This window comes from Arachis stenosperma, chromosome 2 (genome assembly GCF_014773155.1).
Source record: "Arachis stenosperma cultivar V10309 chromosome 2, arast.V10309.gnm1.PFL2, whole genome shotgun sequence".
In the NCBI taxonomy this organism is placed as follows: domain Eukaryota; kingdom Viridiplantae; phylum Streptophyta; class Magnoliopsida; order Fabales; family Fabaceae; genus Arachis; species Arachis stenosperma.
Window position 1 is genome coordinate 25,249,049 of NC_080378.1, and position 18,519 is coordinate 25,267,567.

The 18,519-nt window shown below is 29.8% G+C and overlaps 1 protein-coding gene across 1 annotated transcript; it reads left to right on the plus strand.

Moving 5' to 3' along the window:
• The first annotated feature begins 2,517 nt into the window (after window positions 1-2,517).
• Window positions 2,518-18,307, plus strand: LOC130961107 (uncharacterized). The gene is made up of 12 exons (XM_057886788.1): window positions 2,518-2,761; window positions 2,874-2,963; window positions 4,303-4,380; window positions 4,564-4,638; window positions 5,152-5,204; window positions 12,029-12,182; window positions 14,262-14,372; window positions 15,163-15,289; window positions 15,473-15,570; window positions 16,237-16,375; window positions 17,123-17,175; window positions 17,969-18,307. The coding sequence occupies exons 1-12, from the start codon at window positions 2,708-2,710 to the stop codon at window positions 18,050-18,052; spliced, it is 1,116 nt and encodes a 371-aa protein (XP_057742771.1). The 5' UTR covers window positions 2,518-2,707; the 3' UTR covers window positions 18,053-18,307.
• The last annotated feature ends 212 nt before the right edge of the window (window positions 18,308-18,519 follow it).

The following is an 18,519-nucleotide window of genomic DNA, read 5'->3' on the forward strand; positions in this document are numbered from 1 at the left end:
TTTGAAAAGGATGTCCGCCGAGCTTCCTTGGTCCACTAGGGTTCTGTGGAGATGGGCGTTGGCCAGGATCATAGTTATCACCACGGGATCATCATGCCCGGGGATTATCCCTTGCCCATCTTCTTTCGTGAATGAGATGGTGGGGAAGTCGGGTGTCTCTTCCTCGACTTGGTAGACTCTTTTGAGATGTCTTTTGCGAGAAGATTTGGTGATCCCGCCTCCCGCAAATCCTCCCGAGATCATATGGATATGTCTCTCTGGGGTTTGTGGTGGCGGATCTCTCCTGTCCATATCATCCCGCTTTCTCTTTCCATGGATGTCCGACCTCTCCATGAGATATCTGTCAAGCCGGCCTTCTCTAGCCAGCTTTTCTATCACATTTTTGAGGTCGTAACAGTCGTTGGTGGAGTGACCATATATTTTATGGTACTCACAATACTCGCTGCGACTTCCCCCTTTTTTGTTTTTAATAGGTCTTGGGGGTGGCAGCCTTTCAGTGTTGCATATCTCTCTGTATACATCCACTATAGAAGTCTTTAGAGGAGTATAAGAGTGATACTTTCTGGGCCTTTCGAGACCGGGTTCTTCCTTCTTCCTGACTTCCTTTTCCCTCTCCCTAGAGGAGGAAGTAGGTCCGGGTCGCGAACTCAAGTCTCTTAATTTGGCATTCTCTTCCATGTTGATGTACTTCTCGGCCCTTTCTTGTACATCACTTAGAGAAACGGGGTGTCTTTTAGATATGGACTGTGAGAAGGGACCTTCTCTAAGTCCATTGACTAACCCCATTATTACTGCCTCCGTGGGCAGGTCTTGGATTTCTAAACATGCTTTATTGAACCTTTCCATATAGGCTCGTAGAGACTCTCCGACCTCCTGTTTTATCCCCAGGAGGCTCGGTGCATGTTTTACCTTATCTTTTTGGATTGAGAACCTCATCAAGAATTTTCTTGAGAGGTCTTCAAAACTGGTGATGAATCTCGGGGGAAGGCTATCGAACCACTTCATCGCTGCTTTCGACAAAGTGGTCGGGAAAGCCTTGCATCTCGTAGCGTCGGAGGCGTCAGCTAGATACATCCGACTTTTGAAGTTGCTAAGATGATGCTTTGGATCCGTAGTTCTATCATAGAGGTCCATATCAGGGCTTTTGAAGTTCGTTGGAACTTTTGCCCTCATTATGTCCTCGCTGAAAGGATCTTCTCCGCCTGGGAGTTGATCTTCTCCTTCGTCGCGGGAGTTCTTGAGAGAGGATTCTAGCTGCAAGAGTTTTCTTTCTAACTCTTTTCGCCGCTCCATCTCTTCTTTAAGGTACCTTTCGGTTTCCTTTTGCCTCTCCCGCTCTTGTTCCAATTGCTCCAGGCGGCTATGAACCAATCCTATTAGTTCAGCTACGTGAGCTGGTCCGCCTTTTTCTGATTCACGCCCATCTGAGGAATTTACCTTAGGATTCTTTACTCCGGAGGTACCCTCTCTGTGTTGATCATTGTCTTGATGTTGGGCTGTGTCTTCATTGTCATTGCCCATGTCTAGATTCTCTTGCTCAGAATCTGTTTCGACATGGCCTTCTTCATGGGATCTTTCTGCCATCGAGGGATGATCTCTCGGGTCCCCGGCAACGGCGCCAATGTTACGGTAGGTAACCGGAGATTAATACAGCGGATGGCGTTAGGCGGCCCAAGTGTGTGATGGAGGAGGACTCCGAGAAGGTCCGCAACTCGGGAGGCTCCGTCCGACTTGTGCTCGCGTGTGAATGGGGGGTGGTACCTGCAAAGACACTCCGATGCCTAAGTTAGCAAGAGTGTGAGCAGGTCTTAGAGAGTATTGGACTTAGGGATACCTGAGGGGATGTCAGTGTATTTATAGAGGTGAGCCAATAACCACCGTTGGTGTAGTGCCGTATCTTTAGGGTGGTAACCGTCCCCATTATCTTGGGGAGGTTAAGATATGGCTTTATGAGGCGGTTAGAGAGATTTTAGGGGCGGTTACTCATTTGAATGAGTATTTATCTGCCAGCTAATCTCACATCCGACCTCTTCATACCAAGTCGTGGTTGACACCGACTTCTTATGTGAAAGTCGGTATTTTGTAAGGTTTATCCTATTGGATTAGGCCTTTCGGTTGGACCTGGGCCCTTATCATTGGGCCAGGGTATGAACAATAATAATAATAATAATAATAATAATAATAATAATAATAATAATATTATTATTATTATTAAAATTTTTTTTCAAACAATATGAACTAATTATTTTTTTTATCAATATTTAGTCAATAAAACTACTTTTATATTAATTTCTAACCGATAAATTATAAACTCTAAATTATAAGAGTATAAAAATAAATATCGTTTTAATATCAGCAGTTTATTTTAACAATTAAATATATTTTTTTGTTTTGTTTATTAAAAATAATTTAAATACATAATTAATTAGCGATCGATGATCATTTATACAGAAGTCGAGAATATTTAATACATGAATAGTATTTTTGTATTGATAAAAAGTGTTTGCCTAATAACACTTCTTCGTCCTCCTTTCTATATAACGTGTTGATCGCTATCACTACCTTCATCTACTCTTCAATTCTCCCAACCCCCCTCCCCCCTCCCCCCTCCCCCCGTTTCATAAACACACACACAGTGATTGTTTAAATCTTTTGTTTCTACTCTTTTCCCTATAATCTATATTAACATTTAATTTGTAACCCAAAAATGAGTTCTGATTCTGATGAATACGATCTTCCTCTCCCAGAGAGTTGCATCATCGTAAGTGCTTTCTATATATGCAGTAACAATATATATAATGTCTTAATAATAAGCTACATTGTCGAAGCTCTTGTTGAAGTGAATGATGAGTGGCATGTGATTTTGCATGCAGGTGGGGTTTGGTGGAGTTTGTGTGGATTTATTGGCAACAGTGACATGTTTCCCAGTTCCAGACTCCAAGATGAGAAGCACCCAACTCAAGGTATTAATTCATAATTACTATCTTTCTTCTTTAATTTCTTTTGTTTTAAAAAAATAAAGAGACAAGAGATCATAGAAAGCTTTGTTGGGCCGGCGGGCTGTTTATATGATGGTTCTAAAAATCGGATACACTTAACTGGTTTAAATGAAATAATCGATAATTGATAACTTGATGGTTCGATTTAAACTAGAATATCGGTTGTAAAAAAATGGGTTAAAAATTAATTAGTTAGTTGATAAAGGATTTAACGATTCCATAATATTTGGATTATTAAGTGATTTTAGTAATAAAATATGTTTTTTAATATTTTAATAATTATTAAATAATTTTTATTTAATTTTATTTATAAATTAATTTTTTATTTATTATTTAATTTTAAAATTTATTTTTTATTTTATTGTCAAAATATGTATGGAGATCACTAATGCAAGATCTATTTGATTGTTATTTCTAATTGTTAATAAATATAAATGATAAATAATAATTATAAAATAAAAAATAAATTTTATAATTAAATAATAGATGAAGAATTAATTTTTAAACAAAATTAAATAAGGACTATTTAATAATTATTAAAAAAATTTAAAAATATATTTTGTTATTGAGACTATTTAATAGTCCAAACATTATGGGACCATCAAAATTTTTGCCGAGTTAGTTGATTGAATTGAAAAATTTAAAATCAACAATAAATAAGATAGAATAAGATTTAGATTCAACTCTATAAATTAAAAATCTTTCTAAAATTTTAATTATACTCTACTGGCAAATTTAAAATTCTCAATTAGAATTTTACTAGTACTTTAAAATCCTAAATCCAAGACTTGATCTTACATGTAAAAAAGCAATTATTTTAAAAAATACAATATTTTATCATATAACATTTGATAAACTTACTAATAATAATTATAAATTAAATTCATATTAAAATAAAAAACAACAAAAAAATCATAGCTAAATCCATGCTAAAGTCACAAAAGATACAAACATCAATTCATCAACATTTTTTTGTTAAAATTAATAACACAAATAATATTAAAATAATTATTTTAGTGATTTAGTGAAATTATATAAAGTAGGAGTGTTTCAATTTACACCACTAAGTGTATATATAATATTTTTTTATAAAATACACTAACATATTAAAAATATTAGTAGAATTAGATCTAAATCTGCGTTTTACTAATGACAGTACAATCTATTCCACCTCCAACTCTATTCATTGTGGCACGAATTGTTATGTCAATTCTATTCGTATGAATTAGATCGAATTGAATATCAATAATTAAGGTTAATATTGTCAATTCAAAAAAATTAATTAAAAAAACTGAAAATACAGGTCCAAGGTGGTGGAAATGCTGGAAATGCTTTAACTTGTGCTGCTCGGTTGGGATTAAAGCCAAGGATCATTGCAAAGGTTTCAATTCCTTCTGTCTTTCTTATTTATTTATTTAAGGCACATGATGACGACTAGCTACTTCAATGATGATATTATAATATTATTGTTCCACAACTTGATGGTTATTGGACATTGGGTGTGGCCAAATAAAGGGTCAATTTCTAATCAATAATATTTTTTTATAAAATTAATAATGAATAGGTTGCAAATGATATTCAAGGTAGGGCCTTGTTGGAGGAGCTAGAAGTTGATGGAGTTGACACTTCGTTTATGGTGGTATATGTTTTCACACCTATATAAATATCTTTATGTATTGTCTTAATAATAATGAGTATGAGTAGTTAATTATTCTTGTTTCTTTTCTACCTTATAACTAGAGAATTTTATTGTTATGTGTTAACATATCTGTAAAATAATTTATATAATATTCAATTAAATATTTGAAGAGGCAAACTCTTAATACGTGTGTGTGTTTGTTTTAGAAGATATTTATCATTTATGAGTTATGACATAAACTTAATTACTATATTGAATAATTATATTGAATAATTAATATTCATTTTAAATTAGTCCAAAGTTCTGTCAATTCTTGAAATAATGAAAATAAAATTTTAATATTTGAATGGCCAAATTTATGTCATAAATTAAACTTTTTAAAAGCTAAAATGTAAAAAACATTTTGAAGACTAAACCTACGTTACACACATAACCAATGCAAGGTTATTCTTATGTGTTTGCCCTAGTAATTTTGGTGATGTTTTAACCAAATTTATTATCTTTTACTTCTAGGTTTCTAAGGAAGGGACTACGCCATTTAGCTACATCATTATTGACACCCAAAAGTATGTACCATTGTTTAATGATTTATACATTAACTTCATATTTATTTTGTTTTATTTTCTTAAGAGACTTGGCTAGTGCCATAACTTTTATTCACCTAATTAAAATTAACTGGAACGATATAATAATGTTTTTTGTGTAAGTAAAAGTTTTAGGTGCTAATATAACGTGCCTTCCAAAAGATATGATTTCTTTTTCTTTTCAATAATTAAAAGTTTAAAGTATTGTTTTAGTCTTTAGAATTTGAAATATGTTTTAATTTTATTTTTAATATTTGAAATATTCTATTCCTGTCTTAAATGTTTTATTTTATTCTATTTTAATATTTTTGTCAATTTTTTTTTTAAAATATTCTTTTTTTATCATAATTTTCTTCTAAATATTAGTAAAAAAACATAACTATAGTAATCATAATAGGAGGAGTAGTAATTTGAGAGTGAAAATTGTAGAAGAATAAGAGAGAAAAAAGACAATAATAGAAGAAAAAATATATTTTTAAAAGAAAAAAAATATAATTTTAACCAGAGAACAAAATTCGAATAAAATAAAATAAAATATTATAAAAAACCTACAACTTAACTACAATGTTAGTTAGAGATTAAAATAATACTTTATCTTATTAAAATAGAATATTTTTAGATCATTTGTACTAACTCAACCCAAAATAGGAGAAAAATATTTTTTATTTATAGTTTACTCCATTTGATGCCATCAAGAACAAATTATAAATCACAAGTTTTTATCAAAACACAACAAATACACCTCAAAGTCTCAATAATCAAGACATAAAAAAGTTGCATGCAAACAAAATAACAAAAACAACTCAATAATCAAGACATAATATATTTTTATCCAAAAAAATCTTTTAGTTTCTACAACTCCACGCTGTCCATACAATTACAAAGAAACAAATAATTTATTTTTCTTTTTCATATTTTTCACCTCTTGATTCATCCAACTTTTAAACCACTTTTTTACATTCTTCATGTCTATCCAGACCACATCTCCTTATCTTTTGAGCCAACTACTATAAACGAGAAAAAAAAGTTGCAATGCAAAAATAAATAATTTACCATTTCTAACTCATTTTCACATAGAACACACAATGTATCTTTTTATATATTATTTCTTCTTATCAGTTTATTCTTACTGTTCATCGTATCCGTTATTACGAATCATACAAATATTTTCACTCTCAGTGAGACTAATTTTTTCATATGTCATAAAAAATATGCTTCATTATTGGAACTCCATAAAACTTTTCTATTGTTGTAGTAACAAATGATTTGGTTGAACTGAGTATCTACGCCATATTATCCTATAACCCAGGACAAACTTTTCAAAATATTTTCTCATCAATTAGTGGTTTTTCTCTCTTAAAAAATACCCTCTTCCATGGAAGGTTTCAAACCATTAGGATCCAATCTAAACATAGTCACCAATCACATGCTCTTTTCTATTTAAAATATTAAACAATCTTAAAATTTTTTCTCTAACTCTTATCTCTTACCTAAAAATCTTTCAAAATCTTGTTCGTTTCTTTTCCTAACACACATGTTGCATCTTTTCTTATTCACTTCTTTTTATGTCTCATTTGTTTTTGCAATGTTTACAATCTTCTTCTATAAACTATTACAACCTTTGCAATTGTTTTCCGTCATTAGTATGTGTATGTCCACATCATAACAAGAGTTATTAACTTTTTTTTATAACTTCTCATCTTCATCTGAGAATCTCTACTACCACTTGAATAATATTACTATTTTTTCAATCAGTATATCCCCAATTCCTAAGCTGCCATGCTCATCTGCCTTCTGAATAATACTTCACTTTAATGTTAGCATTCATTTTTTCTCATTTTATTTTTTTCCAAAAAAATTGCATCTGCTTTCAAGGGAATGCCAAGCGCTACTTAATTGGTAACATCCCAACTTGATATTTCATAGATCATTTCAATTTTTCAATCTCACCACCATGACAATTCACTGGAATAATGAACGACTTAACAAAATTAATTATAAGTCTTAACATCATAACAAAATACCTAAGAATTTTTTGATAATTCCTCAACACCCTCAAATTTGATGGACAAAATAAAATCGTATCGTTCGCAAATTGTAGACACAAAAGCAATACTTTTCTTTTATCCATTACCATACCTTCAATCTCTTGCATTTATATTCCTTCTCAATCATTTTGTTAAGAACCTCCACAACTCGAACAACCAAGAACAATGATATAGGGTCACCATGTCTTAGCTGCTTTTCCATTCTAAAAGGTTTTGTTGGAGACCCATTAATCATAATCGACATTGACGTTGTCTCAAGCATACCTTGTACCCATCTTTTTTATCCCGATTCAAAATCCATCTTTTCCAACACATGGTCAATGAATTTTCATCTGACTGAGTCTTATGTCTTTCTAAAGTCTAATTTAGCTACCACCCCTATATTGTTAGTCTTCTTGAGTCAAGCCACCTATTCACTCGCTATTAGTGCACCATCTTAAATCTATGAATTTTGAATAAATGTTGTTCAAACCTCTCCAATTAGTCCTCCCATTAAAGGTCTCAATCTTTTTCCTAATACCTTAGAAATTACTTTATAAATACATCATACCATACTAATTGTACGCAAGTCCTTTATCTCTTTACCCCGCCCAATTTTACTGCTAACACTACCTGAGTCATAATTATTTTCTTTGACATTTTTCCTTTACTAAAAAACATCCTAAACCATGTTCGTGAATTTCACTCCTCCATGTCTTCTTGATGAGCTTAAAGTTATACCCATCTACCATAGTGCTCTTGCTAACTCATATGCCCACGCAACATTTTTTATTTTCTCACCAGACGAAATATTTTTAATCATCTCTGCTTGTTCATTTGTTATTCTCCATATCATACCTTCCTATATCTTTATCATTAATATATATTATTGTGAACATACATTTTTAAAATACCTCTTTGCCAATTATTTAATTTCTGGCTGAATTCTTCACTATTTGCCCATTTTTTCACTTTTTCGATTCTGCTTTTTTTTTAATAGTAGATTTTACATGAAGTATCTCATTATTTTTACCAACGTCTTTTATATACCTATCCCATTATTGTATTTCCAATATTCGTCTTTCTTCTTGTACCACACCTCTAATTGATTTTTCAAAGCTGCCTTTTTAATTAAGTTCTCATCTTGGTTAATTCCATATTTTAACATTTTTTCAATGTTTCAATCTCCCTTTTGAAATATTTTAATTTCTCTTTAATTTTTATGAACATCTCTCTATTCCAATTCTTTAGAATTTTTCTAATGTTTCTCAGCTTTATAGCAACCGACTTTTTTTCTGTTTTTTTCCATTTCTTATCAAACATCTTGAATTAAGGATGTGTAAACTAAACGTCCAAAGATCTGAACGATTTAGGTCACTAATCCTTTATCTCCTTTTCAAAAATTATCAGCACATAATCTAATTTAGCACACTTCAAGGATCTAAATTTTTATGCAGGAAATTTTTGAACCCACGTCGTATCCAAGCATAACTTGTTAATCTTGCTTATACTCTTTCCATCTCTCTAAGTGTATTTTCTGTCCACCAATGACATCTCCATTACCTCAAAATCTTGTACCCCTCTTTAAAATCTACAATGGTCTCAGTGTTGACTCTGTCATTACTCCTCTTATTTAGATGAGTAATCTCATTAAAGTTCTCAAATACCATAATAATAGGGATGTTATGTTGATTCTTGATGCACTTAATCTCCTCCTATACTACCTTTTGTTCATCCTCCCTCTCAGTATTTAGGGCGTACACAACTCCAATTAGTACTTGATCATCACTTTCATCTACGATACCTCCCATACTACCTTTTATGACCTATTGGATCTTAAAGAATGCCTTCTCCCAAACACATTATCTCCATTACTATTTTCACCTGCAGCCATATTCCACTCATAGTCAATGTTATCCATAACCATTTTATCTCAAAATTCTTCACCTTTGCTACCTTCGTTTTCATCAGACCTAAAAATCTCACACAATTTTTGCTCACTAGTTCTCTAATTATTCCCATTTTACCGCCATTCTCCAGTCCTCTACAATTCCATAAGAGAATCATTAGGCATAGTTAATAAATCACATGTATCCTTAATACTCTTTTTTAGGATTTTTTTGTGCCGTGCTTTTGTGTCCTTCCTCTTCGTGCTTCTAGTCTCTCCATTCTCCTCTCTCAAGTACTTTTTTGCTACATTTTCTTCATGTGTATACAATTTCAATTTGTGTTCCCAAAGTTCATGTTCTATTTGCCTCTAAAATTTAGATATTCAATATCTTCCTCACTTTTCGAGCACACTTTGAGGTTATCCTTGGATTTTTTCTCTCTTTGTGATTTTTTTTTCTCTTTTTTCTTTCTCAATATTTTTTTCTCTCCTTTCAATCTTTGTCCTACCTTTCTTTTTGGCATCTTCTTCTTCAAACTATTGTTCTTGTATTGGTTGCCTCTCTCTCTTCTTCACTTATATTTCTATCCCCTATCTCACGTGCCTCATTTTTAAATATGGTGGTTTAGATGGACCAGAGCCTGAGTCTCCTTCATTTTTTATCTCATTATAATCCTTATTCGCCCCATCCTTCTTTAAATATGCTCATTTTTTAAATATTTTATTTCATTATTTTCATTTAGCTCATTAAGTAGACCAGATTAGACTCTCTTACAACCTCTTTTATATCTCTATCATCTTACCAAGTTTGAGTTTTTGACTCATTAGTCCAAATTTTCCTTTCTTTACTACCTATATTTTGATTGTGGGCCTTGATGACATCATTATTCATTCCCATCCATGCATAGCCATTTGCGATTCCACTTCTATCAACCTTCCCACTTCCATATTGTTGGCTATCATAAGCATATCATCTTATTCACCGTCACTAGCCTCTGTCTACGTGCCAGTGTGCCTCACTTTTCTTATTGTTTCATTGGACATATTTCTATCATTCTCACATACTACAGTGTCCTGCACACCCTTATGCTTCCCATGCATCCCTTGTCCTTTTATTATCACTTTATTCTCCATTAGCATAACCTATCATTAGAATGCGTATTCATTTGCCCTATATTTCTTATAAATTACCTGAAATTCCTCATCATCAATCAATATATTCAGGTATGCTTGTATGGTGGGATCGAAACTTGAGTTCACCAATACCTTAAAGGAGTTATAATGTTAATTTTTCTAACTATCCACTTTTATCACTATCCCCCAAACACCCCCTCCATATTATCCTTATTTTAAGCATGTATGGGGAGTTCTATGACTTCCACCTAAAGCTTCCTCGACCTATTTGTTTCTCTAAAAGTTCATCTTTTGATGTCTATGAAGTGATTTAGTAGAAAAAGAAAATTGTGCTGCTTCCTCCATATTTTTCTTATTGTCAAAAGTCATTACCATATTTACCTCAGTCATGTTGTACCAGTCCCTCATCACTGTCTATTTCACCTCCAGAAAGTCTATTTGATTAATTGCTTCCTCAATTAGACTCTCTATTTTCTCAATCATTCCTCCATTACTATCTAATACCACATTTGATTTTTCAAGTGACAGCATCACATTGTGTCATTGTCGTCTCTTGGATCTATTGTTCTTAGTCCTCCGCTTCCAAACTTGACCACATCCTTATACAATCTTTTTCCATTATATCTCCTTTTTTCATATCATCTATATCTTTTACTATGTTATTCTTCTGCTTGGGTCTTCTCATTCTTTTCATCTTTATGCATCTTACCCAATTTTACTCTTTTGTATCTAACCTCTGATAATCTTATCTTGTATCTCTGCACCACTCACCCATTTAGAACCAGTTCTCATCGCAAACTTCACAAAAGCAAACATTAGCAGGTTCCTTATCATCTTTTTCTTTGACAAGAACACATCCACTACTCTTCCTTCCCTTTCAAACACTTGTCAAATCTATGCTACCAATGTATTTAGTGGTAGGTTGTTAGTGAATACAATAATTGACCGATATTCTCGATCTCTAAGAACTTCTCCTAATCTCTGATCATTATTTGTGAGAGCCTCTGAGGTAATAGACTGTGATGTGTGATTGGTTGGTTTGATCTCCAATAGATTTTAAGTCTTCTCCTAGTCACAATTTGTCACTTTTCTCGTTCAAATCCCTCACTTTCTCTTTGGTTTTCTCTCTATTTTTCTCTTTTCTCTCTCATCTTTCTATTCCACTTCTCGTACTGAAAGAAAAAATTCAACAGTACAAAAGTACTTTATTCGATAAATTCTCATTGACATCTATCTCATCATTTTTTACTTAATTTATAACTAATCTTATAAAAGAAATAATTTATGGACTTATAAATTTGTGGTTTATTTTATTTTTTTACTTAATTTATAACTAATCTTATAAAAAAAATAATTTATGGACTTATAAATTTGTGGTTTATTTTATTTATTCTCCATAATTTGTAAAGTTAACTTTTAAATATTATTCTTAAACATGTTATTAGTTCTCTCAACTTTTAGATCTTTCCACAAATATTTTCACTCAAATGGATTTTGAAAAATGAATAATGATGTTTAATTTATTTAATATAAATTTCCTCAACTGCCAAAATATGTAGAATGAAATTACACAAACATGTTAATAGAAATGATGTAGATTCTTATTTATTATTCATTCTAAATCTATCTTCGTCTTAAGATTTTATCTTTGACAATTTCTGCGAGTAACTTTAAATTATTATCATTATATAAATTTATTAAAGAGTGTAAATTATTGGCTAATTATATTAATTAATGATAGTATTTTATGCATTCAGGAAGACACGAACTTGTATATTCAATCCAGGAGAATATCCTCCAATGAAACCTGAAGATCTTCATAGTACTAACTTGGTATCTATATTGGCTGGATCAAAAGTGGTTTATTTTGATGGAAGGATGCTTGACACCGCTATTGTCATTGCTCAAGAGGTAATTAATAAGTTACATAATTAAGTTGAATAATGAAATGTATGTTTTCAGCTCATGGAAAATTTTACTCACTAGATTAGTGATGATAATTTACTACTAATATATTACCTATTTAATTTGTGAATCACTAACTCTTAACCAAATATGTAATGTGTAAATAATCTTACTATTTTTTTAAATAACCTTACTATTATATTACACCGTTGAATAATTATTTTATCGATGTAATATATTTTGTGTAAAGCCTCTTTGATTAAAATAATTGATATACCTTTCTATATATCAAATTAACAATAGTATAAAATTTTAAAATGTATATAAAATATAAAGGGTTAATGGTCAAATTAGTCTCCAAAAGATAGGCCAATCATCATTTTTATCTTCGAATAATTTTTTTAATCAAATTAGTCCCCGAAAGATTTAACATCAATCTCGTTTGTCTTTCTGTTTTTGGGCTAAAAGTTTTTGTCACTGAGTGTCCACGTAAAACATTAAATGACAACTCAGTAGTGACAAATCGACGTCGTTCTATACCATCAGTGCGTTTTGAATAACTCAGTATTATTTTACCCTATTACTGAGATAACTCTTCCATTATTCTACCACTGTTCTCTTTTTTCCCACAACTAACGAAAAGTCACCCAAAATTAGAGTGAGAAGATGAAGCTGTTCCGATCACTGGAATGACCGTAGAAGCATTAATCGGCGAAACCTTGTAAAACCCTAGCAACAACTACCCTGGCACAAAAATTCTAACCCGAAATCAACCAATATTCAACCTTAACCCCCAGCAACTACACATTCAGACTAAAAAGAAAAAAAAAGAAAAAAGAAAAATCAGTGTACAAAGATTCATACCTCTCACCTAGAGACAGCACCTACTACGATGGCGCAGTAAAACTCTAGAGACCCAGACAAAGAGGAGCATTCGCATTCTGTATAGCGTCACCGATGATTGCTTCCTCCACCATTCTAATTATCAGAGCTTTTTCATCTTCTCTTTCTATTCAGTGACTTTTTGTAACCCTTGAGTGAAAGGAGAAGACCCGCGGCCGTGCAACGGTGCCCTAGAGATCGAGACGAATAAGCGTAGTCGCAGTCTGTTATGTGTCGTTGATGATTGCTTCTTCTACCCTTCCAACGATTGGAGCTTGTTAGTCTTTTCTGTGTTTCGTTTATTTTGAGTGAAAGGAGAAGAGAAAAGTGGGTGAATAATTTGGAGGTGAAACTGTAATTAAAATGGCATCGTTTTATCACTAAGTTATCACTTAATACTACACGTGGAAAATTGTTAACGGAATGGATTAAACATTTGATGGAAGGACAAACGCGATTGACTTTAAATTTTTAGGGACTAATTTAATTAAAAGATTTATTTGGGAATAAAAATTATGATCGGACAATCCTTCAAAAATCAATTTGACCATTAACTCGAAATATGAATGAGTTTTTAGAATAGAATCTTATTGATGTTTAATTTTTACAAAATTTAGTGCAAATGATATTTATAGTAAGTAATTATATTTAACGATTGGATCGATAAAAATTATTTTTTTTTATAAAGAGTTAAATTGAAACAATGTATGTGATTTAATATGTATGTGTAGGTATATAAAAGCTTTAGGTATCTAAAACAAAACGATACACCCAACGTGAGAAAGTGGAATTAGAAGATATTCAATTAAATTAAACAAAATTTGTTATTTAAACATTATAAATCAATAATCATATATTTGTATAGATTTATATATACTATAAATATATTTTTTAAGTGGAATAATCAATTTTTAAAATAATCAAATTGTTCATTACAGATTAATCAAACATTTCTACAACGGAATAAATAAATTTTTCATAAACACAACAAACGAATAACCACTATGTTTTTGTACTTTTATTCTTATTTTTTAATTATAAATGTGAATCTAATTCGATTATATTATCTATGTGATGTTTGATTATAAATATGAATTTAATTTAATTATATTATTTATAAAATAATTAATTAGTGCTGATTTCTAATGTATATTTAATATGGTTAAAAGTTAATTATTATGATGATATTTGACCATTATACAGGCATTTCAGCAGAATATACCTATCTTAGTTGATGCTGAAAAACCAAGGAAAGGATTGGATAATCTCTTAAGATTGACCGATTATATTATATGCTCAGAAAATTTTCCACAGGTAATTAATCAAAATATAATATCATGAAGCACCTTAGCTTATATTATTGCTTGTGAGTTTTATAATAGTTTGAGCTTTGCTTTGTAGCTAAAACAGAGAACTTGAAAAGACTATGACAAATATTCTATTAATACTAAAAATCTACCATCAAATAAGCTATTTTAAATTCATGTATATTTATTATATGTGTTTTACATATTTTGGTAGCAGATATATACAATAATCAATCACTAAAATAATTAAACTTTTTGTAACATAATAACCAAATTTTCGCAACAAATAATTAAGATTTTCAAGAAAATAAAAAAGTTAGTCACCAATGTATTTTTTAATTTTATTTGTATTTTGATTATAATTGTGAATTCAATTTGACTATTTTGTTTTTGAAATTTGATCATAAATGTAAATAAGTTTGATTTTATGTGTATATATATATATATATATATATATATATATATATATATATATATATATATATATAATTTAATTAGAAATGTCAATATAAAATTGTTTTATATTTTTATATTAGTGGTTAATTGATAACTGATTTCTAGTGTCTATTTGATGTGCTTAAAATATAGATAATAGTTAATAAAATGAAAATATATGAGAGTATTAATTTCTTCTTTCAAATATGCAAAATAGCATTAGTTTACTTTAGGTGGAAATTAAGGTAACTTTTTCCCATTCACTAAAATATTTTCTCATTATGGTCAGTCAATATGAATTAATTATTTATTTGCTAATAATATAACAACACAGTTTATTTTTTATTCATCATATTTAACAGGTTTGGACAGAGGCATCAACTATTCCAAAAGCACTAGTTTCAATTATGTTAAGGTTACCAAAACTCAAATTTGTGATTGTAACATTGGGAAAAGATGGTTGCATAATGCTTGAGCGATGCGTGGATGGTGAAAATACATCTTTTTCTTTCTCCTTTTGATTATGTTTTGAATTTTGTCTAGTTTAATTCATATGATAGAATAGAAGATTAATTAAGCACAAATTGTAGCTTCTAGTTCATTAGCAATATTTTCTATGCATCTAATTATTTTTATGATTTCTATACTGAAAATAAGTGGCTATATATGCAGATATTTCTCCATTAGAAGAAATGGATATTGATAGCACATTTGAGTCATTATCAAAGAGAGAGGATGATACCATAACTATGCCTACCTGTATAGCTTCGGTAATGATATTAACTTAATTATGGTACATTTTTAATTTGATTAATATTTTTTTTCTAATAGTAATTTATCTTTTGCTATTGAAAAAAGGTCCTGCAAGTAAAATAACAAAAATCAATCAAACAAAATTTGTACATTTAAAAATTAAAATAGCATATTTATAATTTAAAAATTATACATCTAAAATTCATGTTAGTTAATTATTGGTTGATTTTTATCATTTTTTCATATTTATCCCCATTGAAATTAAATGAGCACACTACAAGAAATTCGATATATAACAACAGTATTTTTATAGCGGTTAATCAAAACTGATACAAAAAGAAAATTAGTGGTAGATATTGCGACAATTTTGACAGGCGCTGTAATTATATTGGTATTTCACGGTAAAGTATATCTGCTGTTAAATACTGGTTTGTAGTAGTTATTCCAATGATAAAAAAAAATCGTCACTAATGATTTAGTCGCACCCTATCTTGAAACATTTCACAAATCGTGACTATCCCATTTAAAAACTGCCACTATTTGTTGGAACTTTTGTAGTGACATTGGTCAATCTATGTGTGAGAAACAATTGAATAATGATAGTTTTAGATAAAATTTAGGATAATATTCTACTTAGGTCGATAGTTTTTTTTCTTTTTTATAAATTAATTCTCTGCCACCAGTCTATAATGAAGTTTAAAGCAAAAGGAGAAGGATGTATGTGTGGGAAGTTATATATTGGAACAGCTGAAAAGATTCCACCATCAAAGCTTATTGACACAACTGGTGCTGGAGATGCATTTGTTGGAGCTATTTTATATGGTATGTGTAACATCTTTTATAAATATTAATACTATTCTTAACCATTCTATTTTTTAAATATTTTATTAAATACTTCAATGTTATCCTCATTTTATATACGGGCTAAAATATACTAATGGATGATGTATTTTTTTAACTCTATTTTTTGCAATTTAATGGAAAAAACATAGTTTTATATAGATATAGAAACTTAATAATATGGAGTGGAGAAGAATACCATAATATCTTGAATCTTTTTGTGAGTTAATTTTCCTTTATTTTTTGTTTTTAATTCTATTGGATTTTAACTATTTTTCAATTTTTTACCCCGATAATATTATAAGAGTTTGCTTTATATAGAAATTATTAGTGTGCATAAATTCACTACCTTCATTAGTATCTCGTATAGAGTTAATAGTAACGGATAACATTGAATGATTTTTAAAATGCTTGAGATACAAAAATAGAATAAAAATTAACAAAAATTGATATTTTCTTCATGGAAAAAAATGACACTTTATCATTTTTATCTTAACGCCACACACACATATAGCCTTGTAGTTTTCTCATTATAAATTTGGTTATACATGGAATTATTTTTTAATTGAATATTATAAGGCTAATGTATCATGAATTTAGTACATTATTTGCCATTCAATTTTCATTACTTCTAGTCTTTTACATATTGCTTAATTAATTAAAAATATATCGCACAAATTTGTGTACGATACAATTGTAAAATTTAAAATGTTATATTTTTGTTTTCAGCAATATGTGCCAACTTTTCGCCACAGATAATGTTGACATTTGCCTCTTATGTGGTAAGTAGTTAATCATATAAATGAACATAAAATGGTATTAGATTTAATTTAAGGGAGATAATGACATTCTTATGTTGATAATGTAATTTTCTTTTAATTTTATTTTTTATTTTTTTAAAATTATTTACCATCTTTATAGATATGACAAAAAAATATTAAAAAATATTGATATGATAAATAAGAACTAAAGATATTATTCGAAGAAGATAAAATAAATAAAATTAAGAGAGATTGGTATTACACTATTATTGATTTAAAAAGGTTTAATTACTCTATTGGTCTCTATAGTTTTGCGAAATTTTTAATTAGGTCCCTTTACTTTTTTTTTAATTGAGTCCTTGCACTATTTTTTTTTAATTGGTCCCTACACTTTTTTTTTTTCTTTTTATTTAGGTTCCTATACTAATTTTTTTTAGTTGGGTCCCTATAAAACTAAGTCAATTACTACTAAGAAGGACTTAATTGAAAAAAATTTAGTGCAGGAATCCAATTAAAAAGAAAAAAAGTATAAGGACCTAATTAAGAATTTCATGAAATTATAAGACCAACAAAGTAATTAAAATATTTAAAAATAACATTATCATTTTTCTATATTTAATGGTATAAATGTTGATGAGAAAATTACACATATATTTATATATAGATGTTTAATTTATAGCTTATTATATATCATAAGTTATTAGCATTAATGATGATTGGGATGAATTACTTTTCTTTTTCTCTTTAAAGTATATCTAGCACTTTAGAAGAGCCAAATTAATAATTTTTTATTTTATTTTGATGGAAATTTCAGGCAGCCACCAATTGTAAAGCTCTTGGAGCTCGAAGTGGTCTTCCATATCGTACTGATCCCTATCTTGCATCTTTCACACACTAGAGCCTCAATTTGGGTGCCTAAAAATTTAATATATATAGTATAGAAAAAAATCAAGTGTATTAAAAATATTAGTGTTTCGGTAATTTTAGTTATTGATTTTAACTATGTATATGTTGTACGATTGAAATAAATAAATAAAATTATTGAAACACTAATATTTTTTTATATTTAAAACTCTTTTATTACTATATGGAAAAAAATTAGAAAAACTAACAAATAAATTTCTTACTATTTTTGTATGGACATGTGTAATTTTAACCAAAATTCAAAATTTATAAGTTCTGATTATTAAAAATTGAGACAAATAAATATTTATTTATTTTCATTAAGACATATAATTCTTTTCTTATTCATATGGTTGGCACCGGTATCCGAACTCGCAGGTACCTGTCCCGCTCTTACTCGATTGGGACAGGTAATTATTCGATTCGGTACGGGATGGAATTTGACTGGGGCAGGATTTCAAT